Raw genomic sequence first — 21,321 nt, 5'->3', positions numbered from 1 at the left:
AATCTTCAAAAATCATGAACAATATAGCCAAAGCATCTTTTCAAAGGAATATTGTGTTTTTTATTCCATAAAAATCATACAACTGCAACACCACCTGCTTAAGTTCAAAGATTTTCGGAGAAAAGCGAGTTCGCGCGAGTTTTTGAAAATTGGTCATGTTTGAGCTGCTGTATCTCAACAACGGATCAACATTATGAAAAATGGCATACAAATCCATAATCAACCATCATTTGTGAGTATTTGTGCCAAGTTTCAGGTTCCTAGCTCAAAAAAAGCCATTTTGGACTTTTGTCCGGCTTTTTCCGATTTCGGACCACTGTGCGTAGTTGGGATTGATGCGTCCTCTTAAGTGTTGGCTCGGTGTTGGGTTTGACATCTCTGCAATGGCAGAAAATTTTCAAAGGAATCTTGATCTTTTGTTTTAAGGAGGGTTCTTGAGGAACTACCGGTGGACTGGAACCTTCACCCAGATTCACAGAGCGTATTTCATGAAAGCAGGCTAATATCGATGTCGGAATCATCTTCAGCCTCTCCATGCTTTCTTTACTGGTGAAAAATCCACTTTGATGCTTCATACTACGTTGTAACATCGTAGTATCAGTTTATTGTTTGCTTGTTGGATTTTTTTTCACATATGTGAAATTAATAAATACTAATAGGGCATAATAAAAATTCATCCGATGAACAAGACACGGTATGAGAAAACTATGATAGGAAAGGGGAAGCAAGCAAAATGGAATCAAATGTTATGGGTAAAAGATAGTGAAACGCCATATTTAAGGTAAAATGATATACCTTTTCTTAAAAAGCATAGATAGAAGAAAATACAGTCTTGTTTGAACGTGGAATATTATGCCAGTTATTTATCATTTTAATCTAATGTTTAATGTTGGAAGAACTTACTATTTTCCTTTTTTTTCATTGCTTCACTTTTTTCTGTATTTGATGCTTTTTGGGTCTGAAATGGGGCAAATTTACTTTTACCCTAAAGGGTATGTGACCATTGCTGCTCGCGCAGTTATCAACGTGGATGCCCGTAAGATAGATGAGGGTTGAGCTCTGGCTAATCCCAATGGGCTGTGAAATCCAAACATTTGCGCGCGGATGGCCAGTTCCTGTCACTGGGCCGCACCTGCGGTTTCCCATGAACTCCCCCATGCCTAGATACTCTCAACGCGTGGGTTTTAACTGCTCGGGGAGGAATTTTCGGCAGGGAAACTTTCTCGTACTTAATGGGTACGCACCCTCAAATGTAGCAATGGAGGGCTCTAAGAACTTCACCTGTGCCTAGTGTTTGCCAGAAGATTAATTCGAACATTGCATGCGGTGAATATTTATCACACGTCTCAATACTACTCGATTTTGAATTTATGAGTAAAGAATTTTGGATATAACTAGAATGCCGTTTATAAAGAAAGTTTGAAAGCATGTAACAATGGCTAATTTATGAGTGCGTGATTCTCGTGTCTGCAGTGGTATATTATTTTCATTAAATTAAAATTAGAAATGAGGAGTCTAGTGTGTAGGTAATGTTTTCTCTACCTTGGGTCAGATTTTAATGCAATGCATTCAAAATCTGCATCAAATTTCGTAAGTAAGCTATCTTTCATGGTTTATAGTTATAGTAATGACGAATTAAGTTTGTTTTTCTGTGCTAAGGTACGACGAATGAATCATCAAAATTTTGAAAATGTCAATTTTGATAGAAATCGAATTTTCACGTTTATAAAATATCATCCCAATTACTTCCAAGCATATTTTTATTAAGTAAGCTTAAAAAACCAAATTTTAATGAAACTTACAATTCTTTTGCTGACATGTATTCACTGTATGATCACGATTTCAATAGAGAAATATTGCAAAGATTTGGCTAAACTAAGAATACGTTTTGGATATCCCTTTTACATAGCGAGAAAAGTTTATACCGAATTTAGTATAAAATTGAGTACAAGTAAGCCTCATATAGGTCGTGTTAATTTTTATTTTTATCGCCATTGATTTTTCCTTTAAATTTAATTTTGTGAATTAAATATGGAGAAATGGGGAATCAAGTTTTGGATTCGCATGTTGTCGGTAGTCGCCAAATTGTCATTTAAAACTCATCGGATCCTAAAATTTACATGGCTTTTTAATTTTAGTCAAATAGACTAAAATACTTTACACTATTTTCAAATGACTCTTTTGATTCATTTAAATACCAATATTATAAGCATTTTTGGCTCATATATAACCATTTACTCCTTATTTTTTAAAAAACAGTTTAATATATTTCATGCTTTTATATTTTAATGTTTCAATGACTCGGATGGATATTTTCAGATAGATGAAGAAATATTGTAGATTTAAATTTGATAGAATAAGTTAGTGTACCTTGTATTTACTCAGTGTCGTATAATGTTCAGCGTACTCGTGACATTCCAAGAGGTAATGCATACTATATCAACAGTACGGCAAGGTAAAGAACACCCATAGTAATTACAAATTTGTGTTCTTTTATCATGGATATATCGAACTTCCGCAAAATCCAGCCTCAAACGATTTTATAAGTACGGCAAGGTTTCACTTGCACATCAAGTGTGAAATCCGTCATGAAAAAATAATTGGCTTGGCCGGGATTGGAACCCGTAAGTCCCGATTGCCGGTCAGGTATTCTGACAGTTACAGTTACACTGCCACTTTAATCTAATATTTTTTCAATATGATTTTCACTTTTGGTGTTTATTTCCACCCGTGCCCGCGACAGTGTACAAAATCACTAGTTTCCTGCAGTTTTTGAACGCATTCTTATTTTTGGCGTCATGGTATATGTTGCATGTTTGATGTTAAATTATTTGTTGCCTGTTTAAAAAACCGTTGCTATGTATTGTCGATAAAAATAAGGGGATTGTTAAAAAGAAAGCTTAGGAGGGAAGACGTGTAGTAAATGTGGGCAATGCCAAACTGTGATTTCAAGGTAGTTTACATTATTTGAGGGATCTCAGCGTCCCACAACTATAACTGTGGAAATGAATATTGCTCTTGTTGATTTTATGAGATGATTAAAATGTTCCCATGTTGATCAGCTCTTGTTCTTTGGTCGTCCTCCAGGAGGGGTTCGAGTGTGGCTGCTGCCCGGGATTCGTGGGTGCGCATTGCGAGGAGCGGGACGCGTGCTCGCCGGTGTCTCCGTGTCGCAACAACGGCATCTGCGTTGACATCTCCCAGGGACACGAGGGCGCCACCTTCCAGTGCCTCTGCCCCTATGGTGAGTACCTACACGGTGTGCATGCAAATTGCATTCATATGGATCGAGCGGCTGCTGATCTTTGGGTCAAGGGTTTATATTTCGGGGGAAGCCTACGGACACCCTGTCCCGCCCCGCTGTCGTGAAACACTATATCGATAAGTCCCAATACAACCATCGTTTTTTGTATATCCTTGTCCAGAAGGGAAACAGAAATGTTCCAAACACGAAATTGCGGTTACTTGAACGGCTCTCCCATTTTTTTCAAAAATCTATCACTGAAGCGAAAATTCTCAACAAATGTGCAACTCAAACTATGTTACATACATATCCAATAAAAATGAATTGGTAATTTAATGAGAGCAAGGCGCGGCATTACAGCCGTCAAAAGAAATGCTGAAAGAGCGAGGTATGAAGGAGATTAAAATACTCTGAAGCCCGTAATTGTAAATGGGCTATTAAACCAGCAAAAATGAATTTTACCAGTATCGGCATTCAATACTGTTTACTTCTATTTTGTATCAGTGTCTATCTAAAATATATACGCTAAGAAATTCATTATTCATTTGTCGGTGGAGTTTCCATGTTTTGGAGAGCAAGGCCTACGAACGCATCTGAGAAGCATATATCGTGATGTTGTAATGGGGGGGCCTCAGAATAATCATGAGATATAATCAATACTGAGTCTGGGAATGTATAATTCGATACATGGGAATAAAATTTCATAATTGGAAAGACTTTAATGTACATATTTTTGTTGACTTCTTTCGTTCACTTCAAACAGTCATCTGGTAATTGAATTGAATTGATAACCCATCCTCTTTAAGAAGTAACGTTGAATTTTGTATCGGAAGTCCTTGTGTTGGTCATGAGGCATTTCAAATATTTTCTGATAAAAATTGGACATTAAGCTTGCCCATCATTTTAAATTTGGCGTTGTTACCATTGTATTGACTTTGGATGCTGGTTGCCTAGCCAACCGAACAACCGGTTTCGGAGATATCAAATCCAATTTAATTGGGTTTAGGAGATACATTTCTAAATTTAAATCCATATCTGATTTAAAGAAGACCTGATTTGGTTCCATGAAATTAATATGTTCATTTAACACATGGATATTTCTGACCGCGCCCGATCAAGTTGTATGAGAATTTCTAAGCAAGCGCCGTTGTGCATTATTCCCACAAACCGTCTAGCACTTCTCCGTCTCTCCGTGGCCTTCGTAAACGAATTTTGATTTCGTCTTCAGCACCTCGATTGAAGCGGCGACGCGGAAGTTTTTGAGGGACGAATTTTTTTTATTTGTCAATTTTCCTGGGTCCTCCAGGGATTCCAACTTCGCAAAGTCACTCTCGAAGTTACATTGGGAAATCTTCGACGCCCTCACTGCTTCCAACGGATACGATCCGAACTAACGGATGCGTCAAAGCCATCCAGAGAGACTCTCGGCGCGGAAATAGCGCCGAAAGTGAAGTGGCCTGCCATTTGAGCGAGTAGCGTTAAATTAATTAAATTGGAAGAAAGAGGCAGTGAAAAATAAAATGGAGTTGTATGCATTCATGGCATAGTATTGCAACACTAAGATAAGTTTAAGGCAGTCCTCATTTTATTACTCCACTCCTTGACGTTCTTCTCCCTGGTTTTCTTATTTTACTGCTCCAAATTCTTATATAGAGAAATATTCCTTCTATTTTTCCATCCAGTATATTTCATACTTACATGCCATGTCTTATAGCATGACTTATCCACCGAGTCCTTCTCTGTCGTATAGTGCTCTTTAATTACCTTTCTGCTATTCGGATTCTTCGGTATCTTACTTCGTTTCTCACTTTATCCGTCCATTTAATTATCGTCCTCAGTATCCACCACTGGCACTATGCTAGGAGATTTTGGGTTTTAGTCAGTCAGCTTTCCCAATAGTCCATGATTCTCAGTTCTTAAGTGCCGCTACTAACCCGTATGTTTCCAAATACACTGTTTCTCCATTCTGTTCTTTGAACACAGTAGGGAACATATTACCGGCCTTTCTCTCGTGAATACCGTCTGCTGAGGACAGATTTTTCTTTTTTGAGAGAATGACTGTCACTACTCGGGCCACCACTACGTTAACATTTCTATCTTGCCGATGTGTCGAGGAACTGCTTGTCGAAAAATACTTTTGGCTTTCTAGGTGTATAATGGGAAGGAATCCTGCTGAGATTTCAACTGAGGAGAGAATAACTCTATTCCAGAGCATCGGTGCCCGATTTGGGCATCATTCTGTCATCTTCGAATGAAATGCAATTGAATTAAATTGTTATTGCCATTCATTTGCGACGAATTGTTCATTGGACACTTGGAATTTTTAATATGTAATCCATTTTGTCGCTTCCGGCGAGGGTATACTTTATTTCTCTACTGGAAAAGGTTAAATTACTTTTCCTGATACCAACATTCTGTGGCATCGATATTTCTCAGTCATTAGGTGTGTTTGTTCTTTTCTCCTTCTTTTGAACACTATCACAATCGATATTGTGATGAATATGTTCTGAGGGGAAAATGTTCTTTCCCTCGGAAAGCTCGTATCGATTCGCATGGCTTGTTTTGGTGAATGCGCACGGTAGGTTTTCTGATTGGGATATTTCGGAACTCACAGAATGGACATATCTCCCGCTTAGTGTTGGCATTTGCTGAGTGGCGGGGTTTACTCGTGCTAATTGACAATGCTTGTCCTCAGTGTCGGTGTATTTTTAGATCCGGGTGAATTAAACCAGAATTGGATGGAATGGATTTTCGCCGGTGATTCGAGGATGTATATTCCATGGCTTGGGTTTATCAGCCTAATTTAATCACGGAACGTATAAAATTCCACGCGAGTGCATTTGTCCTTTTTATGTTTGTCCGAACCACTTTTGTTTTTTGACTCATTCCCACTAAATATAATGGATTTGATTTCGGAGAATCTGTAATTGAATATCAAGTCCTTTCTAATGAATTTCTTGGTATTGTAATTAAAAATTTATGAGACATATAATATACGAGACAATAACCATTACAAAGTATGTTTTTTAATTAAAATTATTTAACTAAAATTATTTTGCGAACGAGTTCAAGTTTAAATGTAGATAAAATCATTTTGTAGTAATATTAATGCCATCTTCATCTTTTAAAGTATGAAAGATAAATTCAAATTTTGTAGTAATTGCCGTGAGATACGTTTTAAAATTTGGGTAGAGGGAGTTGATTACGTTAGTTACCTAGTAGTATTGATTATTTTACTAAAACGTATTATTTTTATCTGGGAAATGAGTTTTATAAAGATATTCTCTCATTACAGCTGTGCAATTCTTCGGTTATAGAGGAATTAAGTATGACAGTCTTAAATCTAATATTATTAGTGGTGTTATGCTTGCCGTTTCGTTTACTATACTTAGTGATGGATGAATTGAATTTCGGTTTTTCTTGGACCCTATTTCCATTATAATTTGATGTTGGTTTTTTTTTATTTAGACTACTGATTTCATTTCTTTGAGTTGAAATATTTTCCTCGGTAGTTTCACAACAACCGTTGCTTGATTCACAGCCATAATCATAACTTTGTTATCTTGTAGATAAATTTAAATTTAGGCTGCACTGTGTCCAAACGTTCTCTTCTATGTTTATTATCATCTGTAAGCATATTCAAATTAGAGATTAGGAAATGAATTGTTTTAGAATAATGCGACATATTCAGGACAACCTGGGTTCAATCAGGTATGTCAATGAAATATTCAATGTATTTTTCACGGCTAAATGCAAGAATGAATATTAATGCACGTCCAGTGTTGCTTCTTTTACCCGGATGGAAAGTAAAATTACCTTTTAATATATCTTTCCGGAGTTTTCATTGCCATAGAAAGGTGGTCAATGGTCATTCCTAATCGAGAATAATGCTGTCTGGAATTAATTGCAGATTTTTTTCCATTTTTGCAAAGGAAGCTTCGTCAAAAATGTTTGAAAGTGTTTATCATCTATAACGATCTACTATATACCCGGGAAAATGATTTCAAACATAGAAATTTCTTTCTTTTTTTCACTTTTCAAATATGAGATTGTAACTTTTACACAAATTGATGTCGCAAATAGTTAAATGAGTAAATATCTGGCTATCTCCGAAGTTCTAGCGTTAGATATGCTCCATGCTTTGGAGCGCTTGTTCTCTGAAAAGTTAAAAATTATGCTATTCAATTAATGCCAGAGATACTTTACTGCGTTAGACCGAATGATTTTAGAGTTTCTTTCAACATTTATTTCAACTGATAATTGTTTAAACTTAATAATCATCCCTTTTGTGACAAAAATAAATTTAAACAAAAATCTAACCACCAAATGTATTACTATTAAGGCTTTGACCGAATCCAATCAGAAAAGCAATTAACTTGTCTGAATTCCTTCTTTCGCCGCAATTTATGGGTACCTACTTGATTGAAAAAACAATAATTTAGCTGATGCGCTTAATCAACTGAAACATTTATCGATTACGTGAAATGAATTAATGGGTACTGATTCTGAATCTCAGAATTATGTGTGTGTCCGTTGCAGGAAGTCAAAGGGTCTACCTGTACGGACGTCAATATTGAATTGAATTTCCCAATGATCGAAACTCAGGGTTTGCTTTTACGAGCATTTTGTCACATTCCTCATTATTTTTTTTCAATTTGATCGTTAAAACGCCATCCGGACGAGAAAAATTAGCAAATTAATATTCCGACTTTAATGAGAGTTTGCATTCGGTTTGTCCACTTGATGATCGCTCCGTATTTTAAACGCCTTTCGAGGTTATGGGGTGCGTATTGGAAGAAATACAAAGGCAGCTTATCAGTGAAAGGAGATTTAAGCTGTTGAGAATTGAAAATTTTATTGAAGGGACTGTTTTCTCGGGGAACACATCGAAGTTTTCACGCTTGATAAACCTTTTCAAGACACTATCGGACAAACAATTTGGAATTCTTTTGATAAGGGAATTCATTGTCTGCTTCCCTTTCATGCAAACCTTCCGTTCTTTCCTTTTCTCGTCTCTCCGACGCTGTCCTCTATTGGTTACCGTATCAACTGCGTTTCCCTCTCCCCTTATACATATACATATATATTGCCGTTCTACGGAGGCTCGCAAAACCACTGGGCTGGATTGGGAGAAATGCGTTTATCCCTTTTTCGCCACCAGAGTTCGCTTGATTTGCCATTCATCCGAAGAATGCGTCGCCATTTCGAAGCTCCTCCTCAACTGCCGAATTTCTTCGAAAAGGAAAAAAAAACGGAACTCACCTGAATCCCGTTCCCCTTCTCACATTTTTTTCTCTTCCCTGTGGATGCCCAAGTCATTCTAATTTATGGTCCAGGATGGAAGTAAAACTATGGAGAAGGTTCCATGTTCTCAAGCCTCATCATTTCTAATAGCGACTCACTGATTCGTATTTTGCAAAAATGTGTCGGATTATTAAATTAGCATTCGAAAAGGAAACATTTCATGCGTGGATATTAAAGTAATTTTTTTCGTGAGATGTTGCTTTGCAACATAAAATTCATGCAAATTGTGTGAAAAAGGATCTTAATTTTTCCGTTTGCATCAAATGGAAGGAAAATAGAAAGCGTCGTATCATCGGTTACGTGCGTCATAGCTTCAAAGCGAAAAGCAATATGAGATATATGAAAATTTCAATATTGACATATTTCACCTGCATATTTATCTCTATGAATAAAGCATTAAACTCCTTTTATGGTTATAAATCATCTTTTAAAAAAATCTCAAAAATTCTCTTGCGAATAGCACTTTCATTCTGAGAAAAGTATTATTAAACACACGGGTTTATGTGCTATAGCCCACTTGTTGTTTTTTATTCCATTGGAACATTATCTCAATCATACAACATTATCCCAAACCTGAAAAAGAATATGTATTTATATAACGGAATAGTCTGGTTCGGATTTGATAAGAGTTCTTGAGATGAATGAAATAATTTAAAAAAATCGCATTTTCAAGCAACTTTGAATTCCTGTAGCTACTTTTAATACTACTGATATCAGAGTACTTTCAGGGCCCGAAACCCAACGGAAATAAATTTGAGTATGATTTGTTTCTTTCCAAAACCAAACCCCGCCCTAGTGAGGGGGTCACACGCTGATATTTTTGGAAATTGTTTAAAATAATGTTGTAAAACTTAAATGTTACAAAATGAGTGGATATGATAGAGGGCAGTGAAGAGTAATCCAAATTATTCCGTTCATTGATTACTTTCTTTTATTTTAAAGTAGCTAGATCAAGATAACATGAATGTATGTTTTTTTATCACGAAAAGTAACAATGGAAGTGATTCGTCGGAAGACCCCTACCCCCTCAGCCACGATTGGCACGTTCTGCTTTCTTTGCATTAAACGTTTTTCGACACTTTCACGCATGAGTAGTAATTTACGAGGTGAGATTAGCTCACCAAAATGGTAAGCAATAGGCTGCTTTCCAAGTTGATTTTGACGGGAAAGCAATGTTTGGCTTTGCAAGATTGCGATGCCACCGCTAGGCGCCAGAAATGAATGGGAGATGGAAACGTGTAGGCATAGATTTATCTCGGCGAGATACTTTACCGCCATTTCACCAATCTTGCCACTTCATCAAATCACGTGTTGCATGATCATCTCTCAGTTTGTGATAGTGGTGGAGTAATTATCCCAGTGGGAGGAATATTTTTATAGGGCTTCTATTAACTATTGCCAAAGGGGAGCTCATGTGGGCGGGTGTTAAAGATTATTATAAAAGTTACAATGTGTAAAGTTTTAGACGACGAACTTATTAAAAATTCTTAGGGAGGTCTAACAAACCCACTATCATTTTTCAGTTTAGCTATTCTGCTGATATTTTAAAGTAAAATTACCATTCATTTCTGGAACTGTCAATGCAAATTTTAACTTGCCTTGCTTCACCTATATCAGCTTTATTCATCACTACAAAGAATGATTTTTGAGCATGTTGTTAATTCCTGGATTAATATAATGTTATTGTATTTGCATAAGTAAGTAAATAATCTTTTTCCAACGCTTAAAGGATTTGTGCCGTTTAAAATAACAGTGACTTTTTTAACGTACATGGGACATTCGGTATATTTCTCGTATCTACTTATCGCAAGGTAATATTTGAACTGAACTTTTTACTCTTCTTTCCTGTGTCTTGTTTTTCGTGTCCGAATGTTTCGATGTTTCTTACGTTGCTATCAAGCTACTATTCTGCTACTAAGGAGGATGCTAGTAGTCCCTTAACAATGACATCATCATCATCATTATTAGTCAACAATCCTAAGATTGGTTTGACGCAGCTCTCCATTTCTCTCTCCTATCCGCTAATCTTTTCATAGCTACATATAAGAAGCATAATCAGCTTTATCATTCTACAACGGCTGATGCTAAGGCAAAACTTGCAATGTCATTTTAAAAGTTTCTGCAAGTGCGGGTGTTTAAGTCATTCGTGTGATACGCCCGCAGTTGTCCTTGTCACTTTGAGATAGCAACGCGCCCCGCCAAAGCTTTTTATCATTTTATTGGAGCTGAAACAAAACTATGAAAGATAATCTACGGGTTAAGGCATATTTACACATAACCGTAAACTTACATAATCCCTTCTGAGATAGATATTTACCCCATCCATTACCTGAGGAAGATATGTAGGGATCATTTACGGCTAAACAAAAGAAAAGTACATAATTCGTATGCCTCAGACTTTTGCACATTAGACGGGACTCTTATTTACCACATAAACGCCTACAATACTCAATTATAATTGATTCATATGATGAACTAGCTGAAACTAAAGAACTGTAAATAATACTAACAGCAGTATGACAGAATTCTTGCATTTATTTTCCACAAATTCGTTTCGTTGGTCACTGATCTTAACCTTTGCAATATATCCAAGTAAATGTTTTACCCACCAGTACTTTATCGTTAATGAAATTTACTCATGCATGAGAATCAGTAGCTGTCAGTAAAATTCATTCGGAACAGTGTCGTGAAATTATCCTGTTTCTAATGTGGTCAGTCATAGAGGCCAAGAGAGTTTTGTGTTACTGGCACAGCGGTTTTCCTCAGCCCTGTTCCACCTCTCTAAGAACTTTAATGTCCCTGGGTCTTGCTCGCTTAGGGACCCCTTTTGGGCTGACACCCTGCCGTTTGTCCAGCAATCGCTTCTTCGACCCTCCGCACTAAGAAACCCTTCCTGTCTCCCCTTATCTTCCTTCCCCCTCCCTATCGCACTTTTTTCTTTTTCCATCTTCCTGACGTCACTTAATCCAACGTTAGCTTGTCGGGATTGTGAGCTTTGCGCCCCCAAGGATATTTTTTGAATTTTTTTTATATTCCTTACATGTGAAGCATTATTCATCGATCATTCTTTCAAAGTCGTCCTTTGAGAACAATGAAGTGGGGATATTTCTTTCTCTGAATACAATTAAGAGAGTCGTTCATGTGATTTATTACCTCTCTCAGGCTTACGAAATCAATTACTTTAAGTAAATAAATAGAGAAGTTTTTAGAGTGTGACAAAGCTGTTTTTATTTTTCTCCAAAATTTAAAGATTATAAATTTTGTAGAGATTTGGGCGTTTTGTCGTAGCAAACCTTTCATTGGAGTCAGTCTCATGGAGAACGCTCAACTTTGGAAAATTACTTTGTGAGGTAATGAGCCTTATGCACACGATAGTACCAGGCAGTGTTCCGTCGACCGTCAGAAATATTATATCATTTGTGAAATTTACTAAGTTATAAGAATCTGTTATCGTCAGTAAGATTCACTTGAAACAGTGTCCTGAAATAATCCTGTTGGTGATGAGGTTAGACTTCATTCAGAAGTATGATTATTGTAAAAATTACAGAAATTAAGTAAAATCGCTTTTGAAATATATTCTCCTCGATAATATCAAAAATATTTGCTGGAATTATGAATAAAAATTAGACAATTAGTTGAGAAAACAAAAGACCATCGCGAGGAAGTATACACCTGGCATTTATATAACCTCATTTTGAAAAACATTTTTCTATGGCTTCATTAAGTGACTTAAAGTAATATTATAGGTATGAATTATAGAAACTTAGACAATGTTTCAACTCATTTTTACTAATCGGGAAAAGAAGCAGTCTGGGCTACTCAACAGTTCATAGATTCAGCTTATGTTAGATTTGAAACTTAAACTTTGCTGCAGTATTTTATACGTTCAATGCAAAATATTTTTACTCCAGCTAACCACGAATCCAAATACTTTGTAAACATTCCTATGATGTATTTACACGTTTTATGTATCTCACAGTGCATCCACTCGTGTTTTAGAGACTCAACTCCTCTTTTAAGGCATTCTTTTTTAAAAATAAACTATATTTCCTTTTATATTACGCTTTGCTCCATGATTCTTCGATGAAAATATTTCACTCGAGTAAAATTTTTTCGGCAAAATGCTGGAATCCACTTCTTGAAAAGATGTTTTTCTGAAATTCTCCTTATCATTATTTCTCTACCCTTCTTCAACAAAGATGGAAATCCGAATCATAATGTTGTCTTCCCATCATTATTGAGGATTGTTAAACTACTTCAATTTTTAAAAGTAAATTTTACCCTCAACTATAAATTTTATCTCCTTTTAGAATATTAAAGTTGACTTAATATATGAAATAAATGACGCATAAATAACTTATTTTTACTTGATTGATGGAGAAAAATAATAGTTTACCACAGAAATGTTTTCTGAAGATAAAATCATCTATATAAGCAGTCTTCATACCTTTAAACTCTCAACAGACTTAATATTTCCCTTATTCAACGTCGAATAAGGAACGCGGAGTCCATATCTTTTCGCCTCATACTCCGCAGCTGGGAGTTCTAGGAGTCCCGTTGCAGTTGCTATTCTCAATTAAGCTCTGCCTGAAGCGGCGTATATTCATGGTAATGAACGACTAAGACTCGGGTGGCTAACACAAAGAGGCTTCCAAAAGACATCTAATTTATTGCCCAGGTTGTTGCCAACGCTTCCAATTCACCCAAATTCCTTCTCCTGGGTTTCTGCGGAAACTCTTCCCGCATTCGCTTCTTGTTTGCTTTCCCGTGGGTCCCATCTCCTCGGGACTTTATCTTGTTTCCGGTCATTGGTCCCTTATTCACTCCTCTCGTCATTCCGCCACCGCTACGGATATCCCTTCCCATTATTCTCCTCATATCCAGTAATTTGTTGATGCATTCCCACCTCGCTTGAATATTCAAGTCATATCTGGGTACGTACATGGAAGTTTTTATGGTAAATACTTCTACGCATAGACACGGATACACCACAGAGACCTGTGGAACCTTTGCTCTTGGATAGCTCATTTACTGGTATTAAGAAGGATGATTTTTAGCTAGTATTTCTGTAGTGTTTCTTATTTTCGTCGTTTTTTTCAAAATTTCTGTCTATTTCGTGCCTCATTTGGATTTCGCAAAAGACTTGAGTTAAGCTAGCTATTTTTATGTCTATAAATCCTTTTATAACTTTAAGTTACCAGTGATCTCTATCAAGCTCTTTTATCAATGTCGCTAATAAAATTATGTCTTAGGTTTCTTTCGCACATAGAAAGGGAATGGGTTTACTTGTATAGGGTAATAGGAATTTCATGCTCAATGCTCTCAAAATCCCAAAGTTAAAAAATGGCATCCGTTATATTTTGTGAATATTGCTATCAGTTTGGTGCAGAAAAGCAGAAGGAAGAAAATTAGTATTATTGTGTTCATTCACGTACTATTGTTCACCTTATTATCGTGCTAAACTCTGAGCCCTTTCCTAGAACGGTTAAGCCAAGCACTCGTCACGCATTGAATTTTCTCGAGAACAAGTAGCATTGAAATGCTTTTGGCCTGATCCTAGTTGCTTATTGTTTGAAATAAGACGAGCTATTCACCCAGAGCTCAAATCTCCTTCCACGCTCAAATTCTGGTAATCGTTCTCCTTCATTGGAATCAACAGGTAATTTTTGTTGATCTTTCTTTTTCGATGAAGCCTCATTTCACTTGATGAAACATAAATGAGGTGAAATGGAAGACAGCTAATAAAATTCGTGGAGAACTGTTCAGTCACCGTAAAATTTAATATTCTTTCGGCAACATATATATGACTGTACGGTTGGAATATTTTTCTTCCAATGAATGCATTAAGCAACGCATTTAACCGCCGTATAGTCTTCCTTTCTTTCACCTTAAAGGAATAAACTGGTCTTTGCTGGTTGTTGGATTGGGTGCAATCTGCGGAAGGATGAATTTTCTTTTTCCATTTTTGTACCTCTCTCCCAAAGGACTGGCTTTGGTCTGTAATCCAATTTTTCCTATCTTTCTCCCATTTTTCACTTCCCTTCTCCCAGTTCTCAATCCTTTTCCTATTTCATTTCACATTGCCTTTCCATTAAACTCAATCCACCTTCTTTCCGCATGAATTTTTAAAGGCATTTGCCTTCCGAACTCCAACAACCGTACAGCTCTATGATTTTATGATTTTATTTCTCCTTTTAGGAAAAATCTCGCGAGGTCGCAGTCAGCTCCTTTTCTCAGATGGAAGAATAGCAATTGTTACCCTTTGACTTGATTCAGGAAAAGAGAGTATACCTTCCGGCAATACTTATTGGTGAGAACATACTCGCACTCCGAAAGGTAGAATGTAGAACGGCTGCAGGTTTTTTTTCTTATTCAAAAGTTGAAACTTTGCTGTCATGAAGTTCATTCAAATATTAATTCTAATGCATCTTCTACGAGGGCTGTTTTTTCAACCCCCTATCGCTCAGAAAAATTGTTATGCAAGCTAAAGGCAGTTCCTGCGTGCAGAAGGAAACTGCACATCTTCCGCACTACACACTCAAGCATTTACTAGCATAAGGTATCAGTCTCTGTTGTGTATCAGTCTCATTATTGAGGTCACCTTAGTTTTTATCTAGATTGAGTGCAAACTGCGGAGTGACAACCATAAAATTCGCCAAATTGCGTCAACACTGACATGTCTTCACCTCTATGTTGATAAAAGAGGAAGAGTTTTCAAATAAACTGTGCCGATGCACGAGGCGTATCACACCTAGCAGCAATCATAAAATGCTCCAAATTAACCAAGAAAACCGAGAAAATGCAGGCGATCCTTCTACAATTAAGAGGTTATGCTACTATGTGTAGGAACAAAAAAGATGTTTTGCATGTGGATTTCTTGCAACTAAGGACAACAATCAATGAATATGTTCAATAAAAATCATCACGCGGATGTACAGATATATTCAGTAGAAGAGGTGAGGCACCTGGCATCTTGAATTTTTAGACCAATAAAAACGTCCGCACTCGCCACGCTGGTGCAGTCCAGCGGTTCTTTCAGCAATTCTAAGTGAACTTTATCACACACCGTGCGATCACGATCTTGCGTCTCATAACTTCCATCATTCATATGAAATAAGATTATAGCTAAAAGAGAAGTGTTTTCAAACGCGCGTTGAGCTTTAGGACATTGAAAGTCATTTGCGGTAACGTTCCATAAATAAGGCATTGTGAAACTTGTCCGCCGGCTCGATTAATACACGAATAATACCAATGGCCGAGGCAAATATGTCGAAAAGTAACCAAAATTAATTAATATTTAGTAATGAAATAATTTTAACCAATTACCCTGTCTTCTATTCCTGATCGATAGGATGTTAAAAGCCTTCGTGTTGAGGTAATTGGTATATTTTGGTATCTTGATTTTAGCTGTTCAAAGAATTACTCTGAAACCTTTTTTTGTAATGTACTTATTGTAACATATGTTTCATCTATATGCAATTTTTTGACTGGATTAATGGATTCTTTCATGCACTTCATGACAATTTATTTGTATTAATTAAAGTATACCGGGACTAGCCACGGTGATAACTTTTTACGGAGTCACCCGCAATGCACAAATAGTGCGAAAAATCCACAGAGGAAAAATCATTCGCCTTGACCGGGATCCCAATCAAGGCGAATGATTTTTCCTCTGTGGATTTTTCGCACAATTTATTTGTATCTTGTCCACTTTAATACCCTTGGAGATACTGCTGTTCTTTGCGAAACTTGCGTTAGTTAAATCCGATATTCTGCGTAATTTTTATGAGGAATATACTGCAAAACGATTTATTTCTGTTTACCTCCAAACTCCAGAGCAATTTAATTATTCTTGCGATTCTCCTTCCGTCTGGTCTCCTTTTGTACACCTATAACGCAACATCTCTGAGGTTTCGCCGATGCGTTACCCTGAGGTATGTACGTACTCGTGCTCAACAAAAGCGTTCTTTTGTCTCCAACGAATTGCCCGTTGCACGGAGGAAACCTTGGTTTTTGAAATTATATCCCAGCGAGGTGGTTCCCTGGGGGATGGCTGAGATCTCTGTGTGGAGCCAGAATGGGACAATTGAACGCAAGCGGTGCGGAAAACAAAGCTGAGCCCTGTGCTTGGGCGTACGACTTTTACGCAGTGTTTTTCTTGCTCAGTATTTAACCAGGTAGGGGCGGGGGGAAAGAGAGAGATTGGGAATCTTTGCCCTGCTGCGCCCTTTCCCCCCACGGTTCAACACCTCTCTTCCTCATCCCCCTAATTGAACGACGCAACTTAGTGGCGCCTCGCTGAATACGAAATGTAAATTCACTGGTGCGTTTCTTCTCCTGCAAAACTAGAGGGAGCATTATAAGCCATTGTTCACTCAATTCCTTTGTATAGTTATTAAGGATTAAAATCTTAGTAATTTTCATACACAGTGGAACTTGGATAATTCGAACATCAAGGGATCAGTTTAAAACTTCGAATTATCCGAGTTTCGAATTTAAGATGTCCTTAATAAATAGGTTCAAAACAATATAATTCGTATTTCCAATCAAAACTCTTTATTAAATTGACACTCTTGTAATATAAAAACTTTGATTGACACTCTTGAAATATAAAAACTTTGATTGACGCCAATCAAGAAGATCAAAGTTACTTTAAACCAGGAATATTTTTATCAGCAATCTACGAAGTAAAGAATAGTAACATTTTTATTCTAACCTTAAAATGTCCTCTGCAACATCTGAACAGCTGTGCACTACCAACTTAACTCGTAATCGTATACGTTTAGTGTATATAGACCTCGGAGATGGCGTGGCTTTGTTTGGTTGCTGCCCAGGGTTGGAACGATCGGCGCGGTGGACGGGTGGGGAAGAGGGAGTCATCAGACTCTACGCTGGAACGCATTTTTTCTAACACAAACCTTTTGACAATAGCATTTTAAATAGTATTCTATCTATCAAGGAAGGTTTCCTGGGAGAGTGCTAAAGAAGTGGTTGTACTCCATGTTTTCAGGGAAGAGATAGTAGGCAGGGATTCCCACTTCCATTCCAACGGTGTTTTTCATGTGACTCCCTTCCGTGGACTACCTTTCGTCTGGCTCCTACCCTTCGACCTATCTGGCATGGGTGGCCCTACCGGGAATAATTTAGAATTAAACCCGCCAGTGCAGCTCTAGGGGTCATAGCAACGCGCAAGCCTTTTCACCGCGACAAGGTTGTAGCCCAAGGGAGAAGACAATAGCGTTAGTAGAGCATATTTTCCAATGGATTCACAATTATTTTGAGACGCAGATTATATTTCATACCTTAACTTGACACACCAAAGATTCTAAATATCCAAAATAAAATTCGAAATATCCACGATTTTTAGCATTGTTTGAATACAAAATGATATGGGCCCAGTGAAATGTTCGAATTAAAAAAGTTCGAATTATCCAGGTTCCATTGTAACACCGTATGTGCTGAATTATATTCAGCACATATGGTGGAATACGAGAGAGCAAAATGACTTGTGCGAGACACGGGTACAAACCATTCTTGTAGGCAAAATATTGAAGGGTAAAAATGGATTACTGATTGAACAAAATAAATTTACCCTTGGTCTTAGTCTCTTGTGGGCTAGTTTACAAATTGAATAAAAGATCGGATAGAAAGAAGGTGAATAAGGTATATCAATGTATTTTTTATTAGAATTTGAGGTCACTGCCGTCAGAGATATCTTTACAAACCCGAGCGTGGGAGTGTTTGAGACATGTATCGTAATTTGTTTCTTCGAAATAATCTGCTAGATGAACGAAAGCTTGCTCGTGTTTTCCATTTGTTTATTGTTCCAGGTTAGCTATATTTTGCCCTTGGATTCATTTTTCTCTTAATTCTTCCAAATCTTAACTTTTACCCAGCCCTTAACCTGCCCATTGAAGAGAAAAGCTTTGGAGAATATTATCTGAGAATTGCATGGCCGTGAAACATCAATTTATTAAATATGAATTTTATTGAATTACTAGTTAAAATCTTAATAACAGTCCTCACTAAAAACACTTTTACCAGCCTCATGTCGATCATTGGTGGTGCGAAAATTAGTTAATTCCAAATTATAAACCCTTCTGGAAGGTTGTAAATTGTGACCGTTCAGTAATATTTGGATTGTGGATTCATGCTCGTATCCGAATAAGGAACAATAAAAAAACTTTGAATGTTGAATGATGAAGGCTCTTCTTCCTTTGAAACTGTGATATTAACTTTTGGAATGTTTATAGGTCTTTTGGGGAAAGCTCGCAAAAAAATTAATATCTCCATGGACTACTGTATTAACACATGAATTACTTAATATGGAATTTGCTGATGAATTTGGGTTGCCTCATCCCATTTCAAGTATCTCTTCAGAGGTTAGTGGGATATCATGTAGAGGTATATTGAGGATGACTTAATATTCATTCATAGATGTTTTGTTTCAAACAAGAGGGCCGTCAAATCCCATTCATTGGCTGTGCTTCGAATATTTTTTTACTATTTTGACGTCGTTAGCATAAAAATTAGCTCAAAAAGTGGAGGAATTTTGCCCGGAGGTTGAGATACTCACTTGTTTCCGTACTTTTTTAAAAACATCCTTGTGGTAATGCCTGGTGTCACCTCGCTACGTTGTAATTTGCTTCATAAATCCACTGTAACACGCACATTCACTAACTTTCCGGTGTCCTCCCAAATTATTAAACCAACCACTAGAGGCTTTTAAGGAAAATACCTGATTCAGATGTTTGGAATACCATCACTATCTGATGATGATGAGCTGCACCTAGACTCACTCACGCTGTAATTCGACCTGAATGATGGTTTGGATAGGTGAGAATGGGGCACTGAGTCCAACTAGACTTAATGGACGCTTACTTAAAAATATAATAATCATTGACAAATTTTAGCTCTTTCATTGTTCATACTCTGGTAAGCTCAAAGTTTTCATTCAACAAAAAAATGTAATCAAGCGATTGCTATAAAAATTTTCTCAGGCAAATGCATTCATATGAGTCCGTTCCTTAACTCTATCAACTCTCCTGTCAATATTTGGAGAAGTTCTTGGAATATAGCGTTGAAATTATAGGTACCGTTTTCCGATCGACCAAAATCGTAACTTATTTTATACAAAGCCGGATAAATAATGGTTAATAAAAGTTTGAGTATGTGACGATATTTAGGAAACGAAGAAATAAATTGCGTGTCATACCTATTTTTACTTAGTTGAAACGGATCTAGTGGTAACCTGGACACAGCGCTTCAAGCACGAGTATCTTGACCTCTAGCGAGGACAATAGTTTTGGAGTTGCATTCTGGGCCTACATTTCCTCCATGCCTCGCACTGTTGACGTGGTTCACTGAATGAAATGTAGGTTTGGATGTAGTCGGTATGCAGTGTCCCCCGGGACGTTTACCTTTCCTCTCTCCCTCGGGGAATAACCTGACTGTCTCCCCTGAGGACTCCACGCCCATTCTCCCCTAAAGCTCACCCCTACGACCCCGCCCCCTTCCTCCGACCTCCATTTCAATTCCTCCCTCGTTCAACCACCTCCGTTTCCTCAGTCACAACCAGCACCACCTCCTCCTTCCCTTTTTCTTCCCTACGCCGTGATTTTGTATTCGTCCTTTGTTCTCCTATCGACTCCGTTTTCTGCCCTGCCCCTCCTCCGAAAATGACCTTGCCCTCCACACACCTTACTGCTCCACGAAATTCGCGGAGAGGGGCGTAACCAGGTCTTCTCATACGTACTTTTCCCGTCGGTTAAGAGAGTTACGGTTAATCGCTTAACATCTTATTGTTTTAATCAAGCTCAATGTAGTGATTTCAGCTCTCTCAAAATTACTATCTTTATTTCATTTTATTCTCAAACCACCGGATACAGTTCTTATTGGCCATTTTATACCGGGGTATTCAACAAATGTAACAAGTAAACGCCCACGAACAACCATGTCCTGGACCGGGGAAACCTACCCAGGCGGGACTCGAACCCTTGACCTCTTGTTTGGCAGGCAAAGAGGTTACCCCGCCGCCACCGAGGCCGGCAAATCCCGGCAAAAATTAATTTCTGCGAATAATTGAATCTGTGGAGTAATTTTTACTCTTCACCTGTGTTATCAGTATTCGTTGGGGGGCAAATAATTTTCTGGTAGTAAATTTAATCGTGAAATTACTTTTATTCATCAATTTTGTGCGTTTTTGTGTTAAATTTTCTGCGAATTAACTTTCAAACTTCTTCTCACTCGTCTTTCCTATTCTGACCTTCCTTTTTGGTCTCCACTCCCAGGAAAAGTTCGCATTCTCTTTGCTCCGCAGCATTATCATTATCTCCCTTCGCATCTATTTATTGAACGAGTATCAGTGTACATTGGGGCCACAATGAACGAATTTTAGCTAATAAGGTACTATGGGTTGATTTTAATTCTTTTCTCACGTCACTGCATTCAAAAGTGTACGTTTTAATTTCATTCTATCTTCCCATGAATATAATTCAGCATATGATTTTAGGTAATAGTGATACTTTAATGGTAAATTTTGTATATACCTCAATACTTGCATTTTTATATAGGTATTGTGTTAGGAGCCGTAATGGTAGGTTGGGAGCCGTAATGAAGACCCTACGATCGTCATTCCTGGATCAAATCTTTTCAATGATATGCGCTAATTTATAATATTAATTAAAAAAATAAATTATAATGTGTTTAATCATTTTATCGTACTATAGGTTTGTTTTATCATATTTTCATGTCAGTTAGGTCGTGAAAGTTGG

General features: G+C 37.3%; 1 protein-coding gene across 5 annotated transcripts in view; it reads left to right on the top strand.

Moving 5' to 3' along the window:
* LOC124153507 overlaps window positions 1–21,321 on the top strand; it is an 881,184-nt gene that overhangs the window by 632,098 nt on the left and 227,765 nt on the right. For all 5 annotated transcript variants that reach the window (XM_046526713.1, XM_046526712.1, XM_046526711.1 and 2 more), the window contains exon 5: window positions 3,088–3,244. In XM_046526713.1, coding sequence (XP_046382669.1) covers window positions 3,088–3,244 — 157 coding nt within the window. The remainder of the gene's footprint in view (window positions 1–3,087; window positions 3,245–21,321) is intronic.

This window comes from Ischnura elegans, chromosome 2 (assembly GCF_921293095.1).
Source record: "Ischnura elegans chromosome 2, ioIscEleg1.1, whole genome shotgun sequence".
Lineage (NCBI taxonomy): Eukaryota > Metazoa > Arthropoda > Insecta > Odonata > Coenagrionidae > Ischnura > Ischnura elegans.
Note: the sequence above shows the minus strand (reverse complement) of the source record. Positions and strands in the feature narration are given on the sequence as shown.